The sequence below is a fragment of the Cylas formicarius genome, unplaced genomic scaffold (assembly GCF_029955315.1).
Source record: "Cylas formicarius isolate icCylForm1 unplaced genomic scaffold, icCylForm1.1 PGA_scaffold_6__28_contigs__length_40554024, whole genome shotgun sequence".
In the NCBI taxonomy this organism is placed as follows: domain Eukaryota; kingdom Metazoa; phylum Arthropoda; class Insecta; order Coleoptera; family Brentidae; genus Cylas; species Cylas formicarius.
The window spans coordinates 7,041,798-7,066,102 of record NW_026844347.1 but is presented as its reverse complement, the minus strand read 5'-3'; the positions used below and the strand labels follow the sequence as shown (position 1 = coordinate 7,066,102).

At 34.3% G+C, this 24,305-nt stretch overlaps 2 protein-coding genes across 2 annotated transcripts; one reads left to right on the top strand and one right to left on the bottom strand.

Moving 5' to 3' along the window:
- Positions 1-1,561: 1,561 nt before the first annotated feature.
- Positions 1,562-14,140, top strand: LOC132702946 (interleukin-1 receptor-associated kinase 4-like). Its single transcript, XM_060671865.1, has 6 exons — positions 1,562-1,883; positions 3,926-4,749; positions 8,793-9,202; positions 11,241-11,396; positions 12,009-12,215; positions 13,934-14,140. Exons 1-6 carry the CDS (start codon positions 1,687-1,689, stop codon positions 14,138-14,140), a joined length of 2,001 nt encoding a protein of 666 aa, XP_060527848.1. The 5' UTR covers positions 1,562-1,686.
- Positions 14,141-16,739: 2,599 nt separating this feature from the next.
- On the bottom strand, positions 16,740-23,328 carry LOC132702949 (pancreatic triacylglycerol lipase). The gene is made up of 5 exons (XM_060671869.1): positions 23,229-23,328; positions 22,834-23,033; positions 19,696-19,875; positions 17,459-17,707; positions 16,740-17,113 (listed from the first exon to the last, which is right to left on the bottom strand). The coding sequence occupies exons 2-5, from the start codon at positions 23,000-23,002 to the stop codon at positions 16,755-16,757; spliced, it is 957 nt and encodes a 318-aa protein (XP_060527852.1). The 5' UTR covers positions 23,003-23,033; positions 23,229-23,328; the 3' UTR covers positions 16,740-16,754.
- Positions 23,329-24,305: the final 977 nt, after the last annotated feature.

The window sequence follows — 24,305 nt, the reverse complement described above, 5'->3', positions numbered from 1 at the left end:
TATCTGATTGCGGCACTGGAACCTACGTAAAAAAGGCTATCCAGGTCAGTTTTCAGATTATTGATAAGTTTACACATAACTGACCTGCAAAGGTAAATGTAAAATTTTCAAAATCTAAAAAATCTAAATTCGTTTCTTCATAGGGGTATCCCACCATTACCCAAAACCGAGTGGTACTGCAATAAAATCAAGGCCAAAGGTGGGTCACTCTGTAGCCTCTTTACATAACTAGTGAAGTAAACTTTCGCAATTCGAATTCTTCCTTAGTTTTACTTATCGAAAGTTTGCCGAGGGTTCGAACTTCTTACACCAAAATTCCATTAGAAACTCTTTTATTTTTAAATTGACCCAAATTCGACGCAGACCATTACGTTTGCTGTGCCTTCGACTCGAAGCTAAAACCGGATGTAGCGTGCAGAACTTATACACGCACTCTCTCTGTTATTGGTCAAGAATATTGCCATACTATACCTACATCGCACTAAGGAACAGATGTTCGAAACACATGAAAATTTAAAAACATAATAAACAATAAACTACGTATTATAATTCTAACTTATTAGTTGTTGAGAGAATTCATTTTTTGCATCAAACAAACGGCCGCAGCCGATTAGTGCCAATCTACAAGGTGTTCCTCTAATCGTATGTCGATATTGGAGTGAACAATTTAGTTTATTCAATACATTCAAAACATCAATACATTTACGGGCGTCGAAGCGACATTAAATTGCATACAATGTATATATGGATGCCCATATTACGTTTAATTTAAATGAATAAATAAAAATCGATTAAAAAAGTAAATTTTAGCATTTATAAAAAAATATCTAATTTAATTTATTAAATTGGAAATAATTTAGTCTCAAAAGTACGAACAGTGGAAGGTGTTTTTCTAATAGGATTGGCATTACATATATACTTAAAGTAGACAAAAAGCACCCATCGAACTTTCTGTGCTGTATAGGCCAGCAATCCCGGTTATACCTCATGGATTCAATCTAAATAAGAGCACTCACATAGGTGTTTTAGGGGAAATAATGAGGACATTAGATAATTACTATAATAATTCCTACGATAATGATCCACTGTTACTAAAAGTATCCACAGGGTTATTTAAGGGGCTCTAGGTATGATATTTTGGGGTGTGTTTATATTTCTTGGATCTCTATATTTCTATCTTATTTATTTTTCATTTAACCATTTTAGAGATATCCAAAAGTTTCATTTGTTTACATTTGTCAAACAAATTTCAATGTGTTGGAACCGCAAACCGGAAAGACAAAGATTTATTTCTTTTAAAAATGCAGAGGAATTATTGAAAATTAAAATGTGAAATGTAATCTGACAATTTTTTCAAATGATCTAATGCGCTGTTGATGAGGATGCGTGATGTCACCGCCATGTTACTAGTTGTTTGTTACTAGTTTACCGATCATACTGGGATGGATAACGCTATTAAAGCTAAATAGGGGTTAAAAACAAAATTGTTTATCTATGATCGTCTAAATACCCAGATTATAGAGATTAACTGTTGAAATTCGTTTAATATGTTTGGTGCCCAACGGACAGTGTATTAAGCTGGCAGTTGACCCTTAATCACAGTCAAAAAAAGTAGAAGATTATGTGATAATTAGGTTAAGTTTCGGTTTGTTATGTTTTAATTTGTTTTTTCTCACAATTTGATTTATGTTCACCCAAATGAATTCATCATTAGAAATTAGAAAGCTACAGCCAGGTTATGTAAGAGAACTGGCTCAAATTTTAGAGTACGCTGAATCCTGGAAACGTTTAATGGCCATAATCCCCAATCATTTAGGATCAAACACATTCGTCTGCGATATAAAGATAGACAACTTGCCAAAGTATAATTCGGAACACTTTAAGTAAGTATGAGAACGTGTGATTGTTGTAGGGAATTGTTACATTTATTGTTTCATGTTTCGATAGGAGAGGTAAATGCAAAAGCTATTGGAATTCAAATACAAAGTTGAACTTGCATCAACTAACTATAACATAACTTCATTAAGCCTTCGTATTCAAACAATACCATCCATTATTTGCCTTTCAATACTATTCCTATTAGACAAGTTTGTTGTAACAGAACATGGTCATACCAAGATATATTAAGAACAACAAGGATGAAAGCATTGACCCCTGGGTAATCCATGATTAGTGTCATCCCTACGAACACTTTCTCTTCAAGGCCCTCCGTAAGACTGCAGGTAGCTTTACACTGTTGGCCTAAGTTTTCTAAAGTCGATCTGATAATATGTCAGCCCTTTTTAAATATGAAGATAATTTTGGATGCTATCAGGCAATCTGTAGAAACACCTTGTATACATAATATTATTTTTTTTTTTTAGTAGAATAATCAGGTCATATTTTCATGTCATGTTTCTGGTTATACCTGAAGTGGATGAGACTCTATATATCATTGCTTGTTTGGATTGCCTGGGTAATTCTTAACCATATTTTGTGTAGGATATATTATACCTAATTTTCATCGTCTCTGAGATATTTAACATTTTGTCTCAAAAGTGATGTTCACAGACTGAACAAATTACTAACCAAAACTACCCACACCTTGGAAGATGAGGGCACTAGCAAGCACTTGGATATATGGGGATCGGAAAGAAATTCTAAATAGAAATGTAAACTTGCTGCAATCATATTTATTTATATATAAACAATTTAAAAGAGTTGTCCCTTTGTTCCTTTATTTTCGCCAAAATATGTATTTTCACCATGACGTTTGTCTGGCTGATTGTACTGCAGATATGCAAGAATTATTCAATTTCAAATTTTAAAATCGATGGATTGGCCGCAAATGAGCAATTTTTGTGACCATCTGGCAACCCCGATTTGGACGCCTTAAACAACTCACATATCAAAGTTAAAAATGATCAAGAAATTTTAAAGCAGAGAGAATAGTGGAAGCAGTAGAATCTATTTCGCTGAAAGAAATATAGAGTCTTAGCAAATATCCTCAAGACTATGCAAGGGAAATTTTTGAAATGTAAAATTATTTCCACTTATCTTTTTCTATTTCAATAGGCATCAATATATCAATCATTCATTAAACAAAATGTTTTTTGTTGAATACAACCATTATTATCTAATATTACATTTGCATTTTATGCAAGTCCTACGAGTCTGTCATTTTGGATTCTAAATATTCTCTGTGCTAAAGTCAACATTTTTCTCATTTTGTGGCAGCAAATATAATATGTGAAAATGGGAAATATTTTGTTGTAAATATTCAGAGGTTATTCCTAGATAGCGATTGTAAACTTTCTACTAACTAACCAGGTGAAACTAAAAACTTTGGAATAAACCTAATTTTAACAGATATTGTACATTTTAACTGGTTAATATAAAGATGTGATCTTGAATTTGACCCGTGTGCTAAACAATGGTTACATTTTGCAAAATAAAATGAATTTATCGTAGTTGAGACATTTTAAAACATTGACTAGTCGTGAACGTCATTAAAAGTAGTGATCTTATGAAGATTTTGAAATCTCAATTTTATCCTTTCTATGTAATGAAGCAAAAACCATTTCACATCTATTTAGTTTAATAACCGTATGTCGTATTTAAGAATGACTCATTGCCTTCCCCCATATAGCTACTAGACATATAGAGGCTTTGCCTAATATTTATAACACGAGAACTTATGAAGCCGCTATGAACAAAAATCTTGAGACGGTCCATTCAATCAATGAAAATTTTTACAACAGAAATTTCTTATTTAAGATTTAAAATCTAGCACATGCTCATGTACTTTCTAAAAATGTTTTTCATTGTTGCTTTACAAGTTCCTATATTATCGGCATATATGATCGATAGCTATGTGATATAATTTAATGGCTACCTGGTTCCCCCTATGACTCGTAGGGACGTCACAACCGGATATTATTTTTAGGATAATCGAAAACGCATCCCTAAAATATAAACGGTCCTGCACTGAGATATTATTCGACGAATGGGGAACGTCCGGCAAGATAAGGCCCACCCTGGGACACTTGAAATATTTGCTAGCGAAGGCTGAACTTTTCAGAGCGGCTGACTATGTGGCCGTGGAATTATTGCGCGAGGAACCTCCGGAAAGACCGAGCTTCGGCCCTGCCGCTTTGGTCACTACAGATTTGACGGAAATTAAAAAAAACAGCGGTTTTGATAAAATTGGGCCAGTAGAACCTGCGGCATCAATAGTACCCAGTAACGTTGCTCTACATCATCACTTCACGAATCACCAACCTTCGAAAAATGTAATCCCAGATATAGTGATAAGCGAAGTGATTGATGTCACTCCATCTGATATAATCGAGGTGCCCATCGTTAAAGTAAAATCGAAACCCGTATCTGACATGATGAAGTTTTCTTCTTCCGCATCTGAAGATGTCACCAACGAGCTAGAAAGCGGGATAATTCCCGAGATTTCGTCGCTACTAGAGTCGCCAGGACCAAAAGAGGCTTCCGAATCCACCGTAGATAGCTCGGAAAGTAACGAATTAAGTTCGTCTTCTTTCAAGGGCCTAACAGGTTCGTTCGCGCCCCCTATCGCCGATTTGTTGGCACCCGAATGTAGTGAAAGTGACTTAAACTTCATCCCGGCCTTGAGCGCCCTTAATCCTGTATCCGAAGGCATACCGAACTTCGAAATGCTGCAAGCGAGCGAAGAGCAAATGCATTCTTCGAACTCGTCTCTGCAATCAAGAAGCTCTTTCAACGTATCGAACGGAACGGGTTCGTATATATTTATTTATTTGATTTCTCTTCGCAAACACCAACAATGGGTAATTAAATATTAATGTAACAGTTACACACTAAAACTTACATGCTACCGAGACGAAAAGAAGTCAAAACATTGTATATTCGTAAAAAACCAAGTCCACATTATGTTTTTGTACAACAATATTACACTTATTCATCATTTTGTTGAGTGAAGGTATTAACAAACAGTTATTTATTTTTGAAAGAAATTTCCACAGGCTACTGTAATACTGTTTACAAAAGTTATGGATTCCTCCCGCGTCAGTTTTTGTTGAGTCGAATTTACTAACATTTCGCCAATCATCCTGTTGGCTTCTTCAGAGCTTGAGTGAAACTGCAAAAGCCAACAGGATGATTGGCGAAACTTTAGCAAGTTCAAGTTCAATCCTGAAGTTTTTTGAAATGTTATTTATTTATTTATTTTATTCATTGAAATTTATTTTTTATTCAGCTTCACACCAACATTGGCACCCAGTCAAAAAAGACCTGCAAACCAATATAATACAGAACAATACTATTTACAATTCTTCTGCCTCGGTTGTTGATAAATCCAACTGCTTCTTCAGAGCTTAACTGCTCTGATGAAGCCAACAGGCTGATGGGCGAAGCAGTTTTAATTAAGCTCTAGAGAAGCCTGTTGGCTTCTCTAGAGCTAGATGATTTATCAACAACCGACGTAGGAGGAATCCAGGAGATTGTAGTAATCTGTGGAAATTCCTTCACCATATTTCCTCAGCAATCAATTACCCATTCTCCCAGTTGATCCCAAAAAAGTCCTGCAATAATAATTTTTTTATTTAACTTTTAAATCTTCTTTCATTGGTAGGTGGTTTCATTTAATAGAGTCTGTCAATTACTAGGCATCACATAGCTGCTTCTCATTGTACGACTCAAACCATGCTGTGCAATTCGCAAATAATTAGGTAGTAATAGTAATAATAGTAATATAACTGTGAACTTTAGCAGATGTTAAAAAGTTTCAATTCTTTTTTCATACATAAGTAGCACATACTATAAATATAATGAAAGCACAGTAGCTCCCTAAAACGGCCTACACAGGAAAAGGTACTCTTTGTAGATGTTATTGCTCTAATAATTTTTTATTTGGCAGTCATTACTTCAACAATGCGCACAACCCAGGTGACCATACCATGTAATAGTGTGGAATTAACATTTGTATAATAGAAGGATAACTTAATCTCTCTATTTACAGAATTTCTCAATTTCCACAACATAAAAGAGTACTTATTTTCTTAGTAAGTGATTGTTGATATGGCTTTTCCAAGGTAGGCTAAAATCTAAGTTTATGTCCAAGAATTTTACTACTTTACTCTGCTGAATAGACCCCTTCTTACTTCTTTCCGGTTTTCTGACTCTGTTTTAGTAAAATTCAAAGGTAGGTTACTCTCATCACTAAAGGACCGCATCTTCCTATCACAATCAGATGCGGAGCCACTCAACTGATGAATATCAGAACTTTTCACAAGTGTCTTGGCCAATATATTGAATGGACTATTTTTCATATCATTAATAAAGATTAGAAAAAGGAGCTGCCCCAGGCCATATGGTACATCTCTTTCAACTACACGCGACTCATGGCCCCCCGCACTTCACATTTAATAAGGTTACGTTTTAAGATTTTATGATTAACCATTTCAAATTCTCGTTAGTAAAGCCTTATTGATTCAAACTCTTTACACTTCATATCAGGCACTTTTATAGTCTTAAGTCCTTAAGTAGATGACCCGTTCTTGTAACATGGAACAAGACGAATTTTGGTACTGTTACTATATTAGGCTGCTGGTTGTTACCCCCAACAACAAACTTACGAACTCGATGATATTCATCCATTATCATTTGGGGTCTTACACAAATTTTGCATGTCTTGCATGACTCTAGGTGCTTGTGCTTTTGAATTGTTGCTTGAAAGTTGCGAGTTCTGATCAGATCATCGAGTTGCGGCTGCTGTCGCCTTGATTATCTATCAAACTTGGGTATGTGTTACTAGTTGTCGGTTTATGAACAGCTGTTAGTATTTCGTTTCCCATTCTTTACTGGTTCCTTACACTTTCTTCAGGGTTCACGACATGCCGGTATTCTCTTTAATCCCTCAAGAATGTGTCTCTCATTCCCCCCAAAACGCCGACGATTAGGACCACAACATGAAGTATGCGTTCCACATATAACCAGCAGACAGAACAGACACCCTTTCCTATTTTAACTTCCTTAGCCTCAAGTAAGAGCTCATAAACTACAACACTAACAACACTTTCAGAAAAAGATCGACTAACTTTTGTTAAAAACTTCTCACAGTCACAATAATTGCGTCAGAAGCGTACTCAGAGAAAACAAGATTTGTTGTTGTTGATTTATTCCCCAAAAAACTGCGATAATTCTGAGTGATAATTATCTATTTTGGTTTCCCTACCCTCTAACTAAGAAACTACGAACCATGAAAAAAAATTAAATTGAAAAGTTGCTTAGTTTCATCTAGATTTCTTAAATTTTAATTGTCCATATTTACAGGATATTTCGTTCATCTGGGGTAATTGCTGTTTTTTAAAATTTTCCGTTTTGAATTTTATGTCGAAAATAATATAGTTAACAATTTTTCCAATTCCATCAATTCTAGATTGATTAATATATTTTTCAAATGAAAACTCTATTTTTATAATTTTATGCGGGTTGGCATTAAAAATTAAGGTGACTTTGTATAAGGTTCTCTATTCCTCAAACTTATAGTTTCTGAAATAATTGAAAATTTAACATTTTCTTATTGTAATAATGCTGTTAAGTTTGGTTATTAGTTGCTATTAGAAAAGTAGACAATCGGGCAGCATAGATATGTTACTGTATAAAACACACACGAGTTCCCTGTCATTAATTAATTGCTTGATTTTTTCCATTAAAATGTATTCAGAAACTAAAAAATTGGATCTATATAATTGTTATATTAAGAACAACAAAAGTATCGCTTTTACTGCAACTAAATATCAGACAAAATATCGACAAATAAGAATTTCTGTTAAAGCAATTTTTGAAAGAATTGAACGTGTTTTAAAGTACTGAATTACTTAATAATCCAAGAAGTTATTTTTTATTTCGATGACAGTATGACATAGATAGTAGAGAAAACTGAACAAAACCTACGTTTCTTGCGTAGAATCTATAACTGTTCCTTTTTCCTATTCCTTCCACTTTGATTTAGAAAGTGATCTTTGTTCCAATTTTTTTTTCAGTATCAGTATCATGGTCAACTAATAACAAAACTTAACAACCGCATTATAGTATTATAACTGTATAACTGTATTTGTTTTACCAACACGTTCGGTAAATTTTTTAACTCACTCGTTTATTAAACACTCGCTCCGCTCGTGTCAAATAAACTCATAAGTCAAATGCCGTTTACCGCACTTCTTGCATAATATACTATAAATTGTCAATTATTTCAGAAACTATAAATTTCCTGAATTGGAAACTATCAAAGTCACCTTAAATTTTAATTCCAAATCGAACAAAAGTTATAAAAATAGAGGGTTTCCATTTCTAAAAACTGACTACCTTTTTTTAATTAATTCTTTCTTGTACTTCATTTTTGCTGTATTAATGTACATCCAAAATGTTCACTGACAACGACTATGACAAGGAATGTTTCCAACATTAAATAATTAAGGTTCTCTTATAGGAAAAATTGTTAATTATTTTAGGCCCTTCAAACGTTATTTTTGACATCAAATTCAAGATTTGTCGAAAATGGTTAGACTCACGTATAGGACAATGTACATGAAATATATTTATAATATTCAAAAATGTAATAGTAGAAAGAAAAAAGAAAAAAAAAGAAAGTTGGTTTTTGCCTTAGGTGAACGGAACACAAATAGGTGATGAAGCTTTTCTATTTAACTTTTTTTTCCTATCGTTTGTAGTTTCTGAGTTAAACGGATAGGGAACCTTATTTCGGACACCATATACAAGAGTCGTAAGCATGAAAGCAGGTATGTTGTCGTCGCCCGTAGATTTTTTGACTTCCAAGTGCTCGTCGCCTCTGCCAAATTTGTACCTCAACACCGAGCTACCTCATTTCACCTACGGCGAGCTAGCGGCCGCTACAAATAACTTCAACGAAGAGGCCTACACGAACGTGGACAACGCGGGTCGGTTTTTGGGTTCCGGCGCGTTCGGGTCAGTTTTCTTGGCCCCCAAGTTGATCGATCGGCCCGTCGCCGTGAAGAAAATCTTCTTGGAGAACGCGGAATCCGTGAACGAGGACGATGCCGTGACCAAACAGTTCCGTAACGAGGTCGAGGTCCTATGCAAATACAAGCACGAGAACTTGGTGTCGCTATTGGGGTACTCGTGCGACGGCTGCACCTATTGTCTGGTGTACGAGTATGTGTCTGGCGGCGCACTCAAAGACAGACTTCAGGTATGTGCTCAATTTCGGCTTTAATTATAAGGCGTTCATTTATAAGAAATGAATGACAAGTTTCGTTAATGCTGTAAGTTTTTCATACTCTCGTAGAATGTTAACAAAATTTCTGACATTGTTTAGTCTAGGTGATTTATAAAAGGCGAGTAAATTATAGCTTAACAGCTAGTAATAATAATTACAATAATGTTCTTTTAACTGACCAACGATTTACAGAGATTGGATTAATACTAAATATAAGAATCATACAATAGCATCCAGACATATAGTAAACTCAGTATAAAAAATTGTTACAATCCACAACATAACTAAGATTCTTTCCAAAGTTGAAGACAAGAAATGCAAGATACAAGAATAAACTTAGTTTATATCACACGACATTTTTTATTTATGGGCTAAACACATTAAAAGAATCATCAAAGATGTCTACATTACTGTTGGTAAGCAATTTATTTGCACTATCCATAAAGCGGGTCAGAGATGAGAGATGAAAATATAACATAATTTGTTCTGTGGTTAACCCTTCTGGGAGCTGTGGCATATCAGGTTCTATCAAAGACAACAATTCTAAAAAAAATATTAATTAATTTATCTATATCCACATGTTTTCTCCTTTTGATAAGAGTTGTCAGATTAAGGGGATGGAGTAGTTCTTCATATACAATATCCACATTTTTTATACCAATGTTAAACCTGACGAATTTCACAAAGTTATGAACTCTTTCAACCGGTTGAAGATTCTGACTATAGTAAAAAGATCAAATCTGACAAGACTATTCCCCACCTTATATAAGAGCCTTTTAAACCAATCAATATTATTAAAACCTTTTAAAGTTCTTTTATCCAAACTTAGTCATTATAGTGCTTTATTAGTTATATAATTAATATGAAAGTTGAAGTTAAGTTACTTTTAAGTGAAGTATTATCTAGGCAATATTTCAAAATGCCAAATTTTTTCTGTGTTCTTCTTGGATTTTGAAACAATCACTCAAATTTTTATTGATTCGTAAAATCTTTAGATCTCCACAAAAGTTATTTGTAATATCTCAAGCACTATGTTACATTACATTACATTGATAAAAATATTAATTAAAAGTGGACCTAAATGTGGATCTCGCTGAACACCTCTCTTTAGAAATAAAGGTTTTACCTGCTTTTTCTCTTGGTCACAAACTATGAAACCATTGCAAGAGATTTACAATTAGAACATGATTCCCAAACTTCTTCAAAAGCACGGCGTTTTTAACCTTGTCGAAAGCGTTTGAAAAGTTCATGCAGATAGAATTTATTTGCTTACCATTCTGTACAGAACTGTTTAAAAATTCTTGATAAACAGTGACAATGTTCTAGCAATGAAACCATGTTGGCTGTAGAATCTATAATAATCTCAAACAGTTTTTCTATTACATACATTTTGCTTAGTGTCTTGTAGTGACAAACTTTCACTTTTTTCGCCTACTTTAAATATATTGGTTACAAAAGATTTTTTCCAATATTTCAAAAATATCACGGATGTGTCATCAGGTCTAGAAGATAAGTGGTCTTAAAAGTTAAAAACTGCATTGTAGACATCATTGTCATTAATATCATAAGTACTTCTAGATAACGACTTAGCCACATTAAAATATTCACAATTATTATTACAACAAACCGTTGAAAAAAAGTCACTAAAGCAGGTTACAGTAACACTTCCACCATTAGTAAAAATACTAAATAGTAAATAAATAAATTTCTTTATTGCCAACAAAATCTTTTCAGCAGTGCAAGGTAAAAAAAGTGTTGAAAAACAGTTGTAAATTATTATCATAATATATTGTTCTAAATTAATTAAAATAAATTAGAAAAAATAATAATACGTTTTTGGTGTGATGAAGAAAATATGGCACAGCAAGAGCAATATTGCTATAAGAATCCTAAGTGTAAACGTTTCCAAAGTGTGTTAATGTTACTAAAGGCTCATATAACAATATAGTTTTTTTTAAAGCTTGCTCTATAGCTCTCCTAAGCCTTTGGATCATTCTTTTTGTCACTGTAGGATCCCAGTTGGAGGCTCATGTGGAAGGAAAGGTTAAATATTGCATTAGGAACCGCTAGCGCCGTCTCGTATCTGCATACGGGTTTTTCGACTTCTTTGATTCATAGGGACATTAAAACCGCCAACATTCTGCTAGATTCGGAAGACAATGCTAAGGTTTGTACATGTTTTATTTATACTTTGGTTTTTGGTTAGTTTCATCCGCGTCAGAAACCCTATTTGCTCATTTTGACAAAACTCGAGAGATTTGGTTGTTATAGAGCCGAGAATACAATTATTCATTCCATTAACGTGGAATAAACCTAGTTTAAGTATTTATATTCTTTTCAAACTCTGCAACTTGAAAAAGAACCCATTAAGTTCGACTAAAACTCAAAATAAATTAAAATTGATTTTGGTTAATTGGATTAATCTGAAAAAGAAATAAAAATATGTAGTAAACACATTGGAGTGCTTTTTTATATAAAGTTATAACTTTGAAAAAAGAGGGTGTTCAATAAAAAATCTGATGAAACGGCTTATCTACATTTTAAATATCAATGCATAAACGTTCGATATGATTGTCGATCGAATTGTTGTTGAAGAAGTATCACTGTGAACTCAATATATAATTAAATATATAAATAATTAAATATTAATGTAAACTAAGTGTAAATAAAGAATCAGCACCATTTATTGACCGCTTATCTGAACATTTTATTAAAACAAAACACAATCGAAGCAAATCAAACATTGTTCGCAAGTAGAGTGTTTTTCTGAATTTTTCAGTTGTGTGACTTTGGACTTGTAAAACTTCTTCCTAGTCAAAAAACGAATACGCACACTGCTGCGTATGGAACCTCAGCGTACATGTCCCCTGAAGCTCACAGAGGCGATATTTCCGTTAAATTGGACACGTTCAGTTTCGGGGTCGTTCTTTTAGAACTACTAACTTCCTTGCCCCCAATCGATTACAATCGACAAGGATACGATATTGTAAGTGCTTTGATAAACGTCCGTTCATTGGTCTATTTTTTAAAAGCAGAGAACAATAACAGCTCAATTATTTATGCAAAACCAATACCGGGAGCTCAACAATATTCTTATAGCACTCTAACAAGAGGTATGTAAATTAATGGAATATAATTATCATTATATTGCAGACAGCGCTGGATAAGGTTCTTGAGGTAGAAACTCTTTATGAACGATTCCGTGAATATGGAGAAAACAAATCAGTGTGCATTTGATCTTCGACTTCCTTATCATTGTTTTTGAGCCTTGGAGAGGTTGAAGTGTGTCAAGTTAGTTTCACCAGAATTCAAAAATGTCAAAGAACCTCAAATTTTTCTCATTCCATAATTGGTTGAAATCTGATGAACAATTACACTGATTGTCAACCGACGATCTCATCGCACAAGATTCGGATACTGTCGGCATCTTCATCGGTTCATTCGCTTTGGGGTTGATTCACTTCATTCTTCTGAAATGCCGAAAACCACCGATAGACCTGACCTCTTGCCAAAACAATTTAGCAAGGGTTTTCATTGCAACGTGTTCAATTCTGAAGTAAAATCTCATAACACAGTGTTTAAATTAGTGGAATTTAAGGCTTTTCACGTATAAATAGAATACTTAGTCACAAAACTGAAATTCAGACTAGAACAACGAAAACATATCAAATCATGTACGCTTCCAATGTAACTTACCATTAGCCGACGCTTCTTATATACCCCTCTAGTAGTTTTTTTTTCCTTTTATGAGCCACCGTTTTCATAGTTTCTCTACACTGTGTGTTAAAAGTGGGAATTTCATCCACCGTGGGCAATTCCTTATTCGTCTTCATTTAGCGGCCGATAAATTGTTGATTTTCCAACCACAAGCATATCTGCATAACAATTAAAACTCAGTTTTCCCTTTTAATCTTTTAAAGATATTTGTTCTAGATTTTAACTAAAGATTACTTGACAAGTTTACAAAATATGTGAATACCAAATAGTTCCTTATAAGAATTATGACCATTGCATGTCTATGGCGACAAGCATTTGCGATGATCTATTGCTCCCTGCCTTTGGGAAATAGACCATAGTTGGTTGACCTTGAATACTGATAATCCTATACTTTGTCAACTATTTTGGAAGACAATTAAAAACTTCTTCTCTAATACCTCTAGTATAAAAGTATATAAAGTATCCCGAAATAAAAGCAATTTTGTGTAAAAACGACCTCTCACTTTTCTTATGCAAAATAGCTTTCGGTCATGTCACATTTAAAGGACCATACAATAATCAAAATTCTCGTATGACAATTTTGTCAAAAAAGTGACATTTCATTTATTATTGTTAAAATTATAGGAAAATTAATAAAATTTCCTTTTGTGCAACTTTGAGCACCAATATCTCGAAAACTACGATCAAACGATCGAACGATCAAATTGGGCCCATGAACACTTTTGTTCAGAACGTTAAGGAGGACAGCATACTATTTTTTTTTTTAATTTGAGCGATAGCCATTTTGCATAAGAAGCGTGGGTCGTTCCGTTCTTTTACCTAAGTAGCCACGTAACTGCTAGTCAATTCGATTAGAAATTTAGAAAATTTGACAGTTACTATAGTACCAACGTCCCGGTTACCATGAACGCCTAACCCGCCATCCAGCGCTAATCACCCTGTATTTCAATAGAACGCGAATTATTCGACATGTTTATTGCCTTTAAGGTGACGCATGTGGAGGACCACTGTGACGAGAGTATAACGCCTTTGTTGGACACCAGCGTTGGGAGTTGGCAGGAAAACGATATAAATTACGGACAGAAATTGTATGAACTGGCCCAAAAGTGCCTTGAAGAAAAAAAGAAAAGACCTAGTATGGTTGAGGTGCGAGATATATTGAACGACCTCATTCCTCTTCCCTTGTCGCATTGAAAATTAGTTGACAATCAGAAACGTTTCACTCTTATGTCGGTTGTGTGTTCGTCCCGGCTTGTACAGAGTGATTCGGGATTTAAAGCACAAACTGAAACAGTTAATTGATCTCATAATTTTAACGAAATCAGTTTATATAAACGTGAATGCTATCTCATTTGAGGCATGTTAAAGATTTTTGAATATTATATTTTTGGCGTAGAGGCTTCTGACAGCTTCCACTTACCAAATTGGGTGGTTCGTTCAACTTAGAGGCTTTTTTTGGTTTTAAATTTTTTGAAGGAACAAACCGCATATAAGCATATAGCTCATGAAGATCAAAGGTTGAAATTTTTTTCTTTCATTGCAATGACTGTTACGTTGTTTCGGCATTTCCACTACAAGTTGTTTAAACAAAACAATTTTCGACTTAAGTACATAATGTTAGGATTAAAAAAGCACAAAATTCACCTAAACCAACACTCGTAATTCAACTAATGCAACAAACGCAATTAAGTATATCAACAAATAAATTTGGCAACTTCACGTTTTTGGAGTACTGCTACCAACCCAATCGCAAGCGGGAAATTTAAGTTTCATTTAATTCAGTCCGCAGCCGAATATTTCCGTGGTTGGCAACGTTCGTTTTTAGGAATCGCGTCATCGATGACGAAAGTTTATTTGGTATGAGCGATAGATATATAATCCAGGAAGATGGAATTGCTTCCATTTTATCGTGATATTCTGAAGGGATAAGGCAATGATGCCAGTGTTGGACATCGCCGATGTTTTTTACCAATAAACCATACGCACTATAAACTACAAAAAAATATTTTCACGAATTCAAAAGCATGTGTAAATTAGGAATTAAGTCAAAATACGTCAACAAAATTTCTTGCCAATAATTTGTTAATTACCCGTAAAGTAATATTTTTTTTGAATGTGACAACCAATAAACGCCTACGCTTGGATTTCACGGTCTTCATGTACTACGTCTGCATTCGCTTATTTTTCGTGAGAAAAGTGACTTTTTGAATATGAAAAGGTGTTTTTGGATATAGCTGTTACAAAGACTGAAACCAAAACGGCCGCAATATTTTGAAGTTTGTAATGAACTTGGCGGTTTGAATTCGGCGCTGTCACTTCATATGCATGTAGACAAATCGTAGACTCGTTTCGTAGTTTACTTATCTTCTGTCAAGTTTGTTTAATTTAGCTACTTAGAATTTAGTTATGAAAATTTTATCTATATTTCTTGTGGTTATCAATGACGAATAATTAAAAAACAAAATGTATTGTGGGCTGACGAAGCTATATTTACCAGAACTGTGGTATTAAACTACCATAATTTACATAAATGGAGATATCTGGAGTCGTTTCATCAATAAAGTCGAGTGAGTGCCGCACATTCTTCCCGATCGATTAAGTGCTTTGTTATGTTTTAATAATTACTCCTGGCCCTGCAGGACTGACTATTGAACTGCTGATATCCGCGCCCAGAATACTATTTGAGTCTTTTTAACTTATGTTTTATTGGGTATCAGATGGCGGAACAATTTAAAGAGGATATAATAAGTGACATATACAAGAAGGGAAAAAAGACATGATTTGACCAATTGACGATTGATAACAGTGTTCAGCTCCATTGAAAGAATTAATACAAATATCATAAAGAACAGACTTGAAAGAGATATGACAGAGTCAGAAGAACAGAGTATATTCCGAGCATTTGTGGATAATATACTTATTATTAAACAGATGCCAGGCAAGAGACTCTCTCATAACCTAGAAACACATCTGATCTATAAAGAATAAGGGTCTAAGGCAATTTGTTGTCTAGCCCCAAACCTTTTCGCTGAATATAGAGACTTCGCTTTCTATATATTGGGAAGGCTGCACGAAGAATATGAAAACGAGTATTGTAGTAACAATTTGTCAAACTTGTAAGTATCGTTTCAAATCAGGGTAGAAGCAACTTAGACATTCAACAAAGGATAACTAAGGAAAGTGTGGCCTTAAAAGGCCGACATTGAATACTGTGGAACAAGAATATCACAAATAACGTAAAAAAAAGAATATATAGGATAATAGTGGAAAGTATAATACTCTATGCTGCAGAAATATGGGAAATAAAATGGATTTTTCGCTGTAGCGTCTTGAAAATGGACACAGTGATAAACCAATATATCCGTGGTGAATATAATGGTACTATTGAAGGTCAATATCTAAATTGGTTTTGGATATTTAAGAAGAACGCCAGATGAATAATGGCCTCTAAAGCTCTGGAACTGGAAACCAGTACTATGGAAAAAGGGGAAGGTCGCGGCTTTCCCATCTGTGTTCCTGTGTTTCAGACAATGGAAGGTCGACATATACAAGACCGTGACTAGATAGAAGAGAATGGACAATTTTTAAATTCTTTAAAATGGTTAAAATGTTGATCTTATTAGAAGTATTAACTGGCCCGAATTTCAAATTGAACAGTGAGTGAGATATTTTTGCTCAAAACGATGAGGTCAATCACCGGTTTCAGTTTACGTTTTAAACCCTGAATCAAGTTTCAGGAATGTACGAACCTTAAACTTAAGTACACACAACACCAGCTAGATTTTTATTTAACACCAGAAATTATTTGTTATAAAAAATCCTCTAAGGTCACTTCACTGTCGCTATAAAACAGTTGACTTTCCAATCGTTCCGCCAGGGCTTGTTCATACACTTGCAGCACTTCAGGTCTCTTGAGTTTGCTAACAGTAGGTGGTATGGCATAGCTTCCAATAGCAAATGGTGGCGTAGCTCCAGTCAAAACGATAAAAACACCTTCGAACCTTTCCGCGACGTGCGCGCCCATAACTTTTTTAATATCGCCCGGGAGGCAACGGCCTAGGATATAGCTGAAGTAATTGGGACACCGCCAGCCCCAGAAGCCTATTTCGCTGTTAATCGCTTCCGCGAAATAAAGGGGAGCCCGATGATGATTGCAAGAAATGAAACCTGAAAATTAAATTTCGTAAAGGGTAGCCTCAATGCGTTAATATAGTTAGTTTTTGTTTTTTTTGTTGTGTATTTTACAATACCCCTAATGCATTGACAACTAAAGAAGTCAATTCTATCGTCGTTTGATTCTATTTCTTTGTACCTTCAAAATTGACCATAGGTAAGGGCCTTTATACAGTAGTTCCTATACGGATAAACCTAAGAACACAAAGTGCATCGAAAATGCAGCAAAGAAAACTAATGCTGGTGCTTCGCTTGTTTATGCATCATTTTTGATTTTTTTAAAAAAAGAAAATTCAACACATTTATATTTTGTTGAAATTAACCAATCATCTTGCTTACTTGGCTCTCCCCAACATCCGGGTTGAATGGCGCCACCGTTGAAATAATAGTCAACATGACCACTTTCCTCGATCTTTCCCTGCGCAAACGCGTTCGTGTGATAAACGTCCACAAATTCGGCGTCGCTCTTGTCTAATTTCTCATCCATATTCGGTGTTATATATCCGGGCAAGGCCGGATCCAAACCCGTTATTCTCAGCAATTTATATGGACGCAGTTTAACCGAAAGATAATTCGATATGTGCGCTCCTAAAATTGTAAAACTGCTTCGCATATTTTAAACGTATGGTAGGTAAATCTTAAACAATTAGAGTAAAACCGCCTAATCTGGAATATCACTTTAATTTAATCAAAAAGCGATCCATAGTATGTTTTTTTGTAGATATTTTAAGTGAATGTAGATTTATTATAAGAGATAAAAGTTCATGGCTTAAGAAAAAAGAGGAAAAAAAAATGCTAAAAAAACGCCTTTTAAATTTCTAATGTGGAATATCTATGTGCCTAATATGAAACACCCTTTCCTTTCTTTACAAATTGAGATTGATGAAGTTGAATCCTTCCTGCTTCGTGGTTTGGTTTTCGCTATGAATTACAGCCTGGATTGTCAGAAAATATTTAATTTTTCACTTCTATGTTCTTTACTTTAATGTTCCAGCTTTTCTTTATTAGGTATGGAAGTAGTTATTTTTGCGCTTCCCGGTTTTTTCCTCCAATTCCCTTTTTCTGATAAAGTTATTAGTTAAGGGTATTGGTGTCTTCTGCAGAAACGAATTCCTTTTTACCGATAAAGTTATTAGTTAAGGGTATTGGTGCCTTTTGTAGAAACGACTAGTGAAGTTTCTGTTTTCATTTGCTGGAATGGGACTATCTGCGATCACCACCTGCTTGGTTTTCAACAACCATAAAATCTTGCCTGTCGTGGTGAATCTATTGACGGCTCGAAAGATTTCGCACACATCAATCCTTTTTTTTTAATTATAAAATGCTTTCAACGCCGCTCCTACTATTTTGTCAAACGGTTGCATTTTATGCAGAATGTTTGGCGGTACAGACAAAAAGAGTAACGAAACAGAGTTGCGTTCAGGTGAAGTGCCAGGCGAACCAGGCAGTGACGAGATCCATTTGGATCCATCCTGATTGGTAAACATTAAATAAATGAATATGATATTGGGGGCACAAATACTCCTGCGCTCATTCATATGTAAACGGTTATTACCGATCCAAGTTCTGAAGATAGTAATGTCTCTATTTTGAAGATAGTAATGTCTCTATTTGTGCCAAATTTGGCGGGCATTTGGATTATGCTACGCATATGCCAGATCAGTCCACATTAAAAATTTTCCTGTGAGCAAATGTTTTTTTCTTCCATAGCAGTTTGAAGCAAGTCAAACAATGCACATATATTTCTCTTATTATATCCGTCTCATCTTAGAATTGATATTTCCATCGATCTTCTCAAAATCCCTTCAGCCATTTCTTTCCCGCAGATTATTGAAGTAATATTCGGAATATTATTTTGCATCGCATGTCCAACTGAAATGCAATGGCGCGTGTCTTTCTGTCAAATCAAAAAATTATCGCTCCATCCTAAGAATGTACTTCGCAAGGGTAGTTTCTTCGTCTGGAGGAAGTATTAGTTTTCAAAGGTTTTTTTCTTTTGCACCTTGCACGAGGCACCCTGAGAAGTGTGAGTGCTATTAGATTGCCCATTTGAGAGCTACCACAGACTTCATATCATCTTCTTTACTTTTGTGCTCTTTAATGTTTTTTGGAAGCAACAATTATGTTTTGTAAATGGTTTCCTAATGTGGAATATCTCACATTTAGATACCCTGTCCTATCCTACCATACGAGAATTTTACTTCATAAAATAGTGGTCTTATTTGGCACTTGCATTTGTGCTTATAAAATATCTTACCTTAAATTTGCAGATAAATAAGTTACAACACTTCTAGTTTGCGTTCCCAAAAATGCACTACTGCACAACTAGGAAGGTAAAATCAACCTCTATAGGAAAGAGTTGTAAGAAAGACGCATGATGTGCAGGATTGCAAGTAGATCTCGCCTGCATTTCTACAAATCGCTGAGTATTTCACATTTGGAACCTATACCACATTAGGCGACTTTACTCTATCTATATGTATATGTATATTTTCGTAAGAGATAATATATTTTTTCATGTTGCGAATTATATTGTGAATAATAAAGTCTGTTTTTATAACGCATCCTTTATTTACCCAAGCTGAATCCGATCACGTGAATGTCCTCCGCAGCCATATCCCTGATCCGTTGAACTAATTGGGCCGTACACGCTCCGACATGTCTGGCGTTCCACACCGCTCCTACGTAACACGGCGATTGGTTTAACGGACTCCAATCAACGGTGAAGATGTTGTAATCTTTTGTTTTTAAATATTCTGAAAATATATTGCAATACAATACTATGCAAATGGCAAATCCCCCAAATAAAATTTTGTGTGCATTTTGTTTTTACTGTGTACTAAATGTGATATGTAAAAACATGCATAAAGGGCCAGATTTTTATTTTTTTCTTGATAAAGGGAAATGATATATTTATAATTTTAAATAAAGTGGGGCGAACACTGCTTTAATTAGCTCGATACTTGTTCCAAATAAGTTCACTGAAATATATATTTTTTAAATAATTTAATTTAACTTTTTTTACAGAAGTAATCACCAATTAAGATCAAATGATCAAAGTCGTAGAGCATTGCTGCATTCATCTGCTATTCATTCGCGCAGCTCTGACAGAGATCTTGGTCTAGTTAGGAACACTACTTATTAAATATCCCCATAAAAAGTCTAATGGGTTGTAAATCTGGAGATTGTGCGAACCATTCGATCTTCCAATCAACCGCCGGGGATATCTATTAAATTCTCACACAAAAGCAGCCAGCATCTTTCTCGAAATGTAGGTTATGGATATTATGCTGGGGATCATTCGCAATCGTTTCAGTTATTAGGTTGTTTATTTCACATTTCCAAAAACTGTAAATTCATTTTTCCGTTAAGATTATCTGGGATAAAAATTGGTCCAATTTTGCGGTTGCCAAGTATCCTTGCCCAATAACTGTTTTTATGTATACCGTGCCACTTGGCCCACATTTTCTAATTGAGTGTTAAGGGTGAATCTCACTTCCTGAAGAGGGAATTATCAACAAAAATAGCCAAATTGTGGATTAATTTAAAAATCAATTGACGTGTTCCAGGATTTGTAAAAAAAGTTTTAAATATTAATGTCAAACCGGATATCTCAAAAACTGATCGAAATTTTAAAATCTTGAATGCTATAAAAATTTGAAATGGTAAATCTCACAATGCCCCCCTTGCAAACAAAATACGAAATACCTGTCCATAGCTTTATATTTCTTGTATCAAATATGGTTGATTTTATGTTTGTTAGAAAATTGTATGCTTCAAAAGGCACGTTTAAGATTGACATATTTCGATAGTTCGATAAAGACCTTTACCATTATTATTATTATTAATATTGTTATTATTATTACAATAGGGATTTAAATTAATTTAATTGAACAAAGTTTACCTATGCTTATGGCCGATAGCGAAATTGAACAGAACTGAACCGAATTTATATATAATAATATAATATAATATGCAGTGAAAACTTTCATAACCGGACACTCACGGTTCCTCTAGGTTTGTCCGCTTATTAGAGGTGCATGAAAGAATACAACATAAATCGTAAATGTAGGTAGGTAATTATTTATTTATAAACTCTAAGATACTCTAAGATATATGGTTTTTTGCCTTAACAAACTTGACTGAAAATGATCTTCTAAATTTTTAAGGTGTTGAAATGCGAAAACTTTTACATCGGTAATTATTTTTAAAGCTTAATTATAACTGTTAATTGTGCTAGGTTCCCCACTATCATATTCTTGATCGTCGTCTTCTTTCGGTTCAGGTTCTTTCTTGTCTTCATTGCATTGTGTTCAAATTAGTCTCCTCAGTCGCCCTAATATTGTCGATTCCAACATGTTTCCAAGAGTTTCTTGCGTTATGTTCATCGTTCCATTTCAAGTATCGTAAATACTGGGATATTTTCTTCTGGATCCCATTCCAAACCAGGCATCTTTGATAAAACGTGCTTTGAGTTCAGGATAACAGAAATTAACATTCTGTATGATACCTGATCTAGAGGTTGACATACTGATATCGTATTTGGAGGCAAGAAGATAATTTTTATGTTTTATAATTTTACCTTACGGTGTGCGATGCTGCGTTAGCCAAGAATAATAAAATTTTCTCTTTTGTTGAGTCATTTTTCTATCAAATTGTAACCAACATTCATGCATAATGTCTCATGTCATCGAAGCTTTCTTATTAAATTTCCATATTGCCGGTAAATTTTTAATTGCTACATTTTTAAATGCCCGCGGTCGGGCAGCCGTTCCAATCAGGAGCAACTCTCTTTTTTGTTCTGCTATATTAGCACAAAATAAAGTTGTAAGCCTCTCCTTGGAAAGCTTTCCACCACTAAATTTTTCGGATTTCAAAGCAAGTGTTTTTGTTAGGTAAGACTCGAAAGAAAAGGCTAATCTCATTGGCATTGTAAACAACGTGTGGCTGATATCCGATGAGTAGTGTGGGCAACTTATCTTTAAACCGTTTTACATTTTCTTGACTCACATCTGCCAGAGATACACTTATCGCATATCTCCTGCACCACTTATCCAGCCATCCATTGGAGGCTTTAAAATTTCGAACATTAAATTTTTCGGATATTTCTTGCGCCTTGGCCCCGATATTGGAATGTTTTGACCTCGCAACCCCCAGTTTTCACAATTTTTTTTATCAATTTCCGCCGCTTGAGTTTTCCCGATTTTAAAATTTTTCTGCGAGCTTCCGCAGTGACATATTTTTCTTTTCCGTTAATAATTTCAATTTTTTCGCGCAAAGTAAGAAGTTTTTAAAAATTGTGGAATCCACTTACGGCATTTGCTTGCAAAATAAAACTGCAAGTCACGGCGTAATGAATAATACAATATGATATTAAAAATGAAAAAGGTAATTCCCCTATAGGATTAGGAAAAAGGTAATTCCTCAATATTTTAGCATTGCGTTGTCCTGTTATTGGAGGTTCACGTTTGTTTAAGAGAGGTATTTTTTTTAAGTCAAGACGGTGTTGTTTGCGTCAGTTTAATGGAGTGTCCAGTTAAAGGAGTTTGTTTTACAGGTAAAAGGGTAGGCAAATATTTCGTTCCAAAAAATATCCTTTTGAAGGGAAGTGAGAGGTGTCACTATATATAATAATATAATAATTTCAGACTTCTTAATAGCGTACCTATCATATTTCTTTTAAACCAATACACGATTTTGCGTAGTTGCCTTACCTTTCCTTAATTCTGTCAGTGCATTTAAAAACATATCCGAATTATATCCATGGATAATTATTTTGGTCGGTTTAAACGGATCAAACGCCGTTTTCACTAAATTCGTCTCTCTTAATGTCGAAGCTACTCGAATTTCCTCTGGATTTTCTGGATGCATTTTGGAGTACATAAAAAATTTTATATCCGGATCTGGGCATTGTCTAAAAAGAATAATGACGTATCAAAATGCAGACAATAAGTTTTTCAAAACATCTATAATATAGGGTCAATGTAAGTTAAGAAAGGATGTCAATAAAATTAAATTTTCTGTAAAATAGAGGAAGTTATAAATAGGAAGGCAAAATAATTCCTGCTATATTTTATTTGATTTGAAACGATTACTAAATATTACTTACGGATTTATAACTATCCTGCAGGAACCTATAGTCAGCAGATATTGTTTATTATTTACCTGTCTTGATATTGCAAAATTTGCAGATATGATTTGACCACTGGAATAATCTAAAACAATAGCCAGTTAATAATCATCATAGCGTAAATACAGGGTGTCCCAAAATAAGGGGGCCAAACTAAAGCAGCATATTGTTCGTCCAAAATCAACTTTAGAAAATGTTTTTTTATTAATATTTCGGAATCAGGTCGAGAGTTTTGAAATGCTAGAGTTTTAACAAAATTGATTTTCTGATTTTTGACAAATTTTAGTTTAATTTTCTTGTCGTCCTGTATAACAACAAATGTCCCATTGTTCGCTATTGTATGTTATAAATTTGCAAATTGAGTTCATATTGAAGCTATTCCAATTTTACATCAAATATCACCCACATCTTATTGGTAGTACTCTGTATAATACGTAATACTCACATGTTACGCTTAAAAGAAAAAGCGCACAAAATATTTTCTGCATTTTGCATTTCAATTTCAGAAATGGACACCGGTTTTCATTTTCGAAAAGATAGCGACCCCCTACGCCAGTAACGCACGTTTTACTAAATATTTAATGACAGAAAAACGCGGACATTTAATTAAAATTCAATGCGGTTGAGTATAAAAGCAGGTCTTAGTTGTACTGTTATTTCCCGAAACATCTACGGAAAAGTCGCTCTTTCACATAGTCGTCAATCCGAGCTCCGTTGAGAATAACAAAATATATTTTTAATTTTGTTCGGAATACCGTAATTTTTTTGAAATACTTAATGAATTTAGACGGTTCTCGCAGTTCCAAAATCAATCTTGCTCCTAAAAACCGTGACGAATCGCATTGATTTGGAGTTTGTTGACCCGAACCAATGCAATGGGAGTCATGCAATATTTATTTTGTTCTACTCTATCATTAGAGTTATTTGTATTACCCTCGTGTGTAGGGGACGACAATTTTTATTTCAAATTGCACCCTGTATCTATTATAGAAATACTATAGATAGCAAGAATTTGAAAATTTTAAATTGAACGGTATAGGCAATACAGCTAAAATA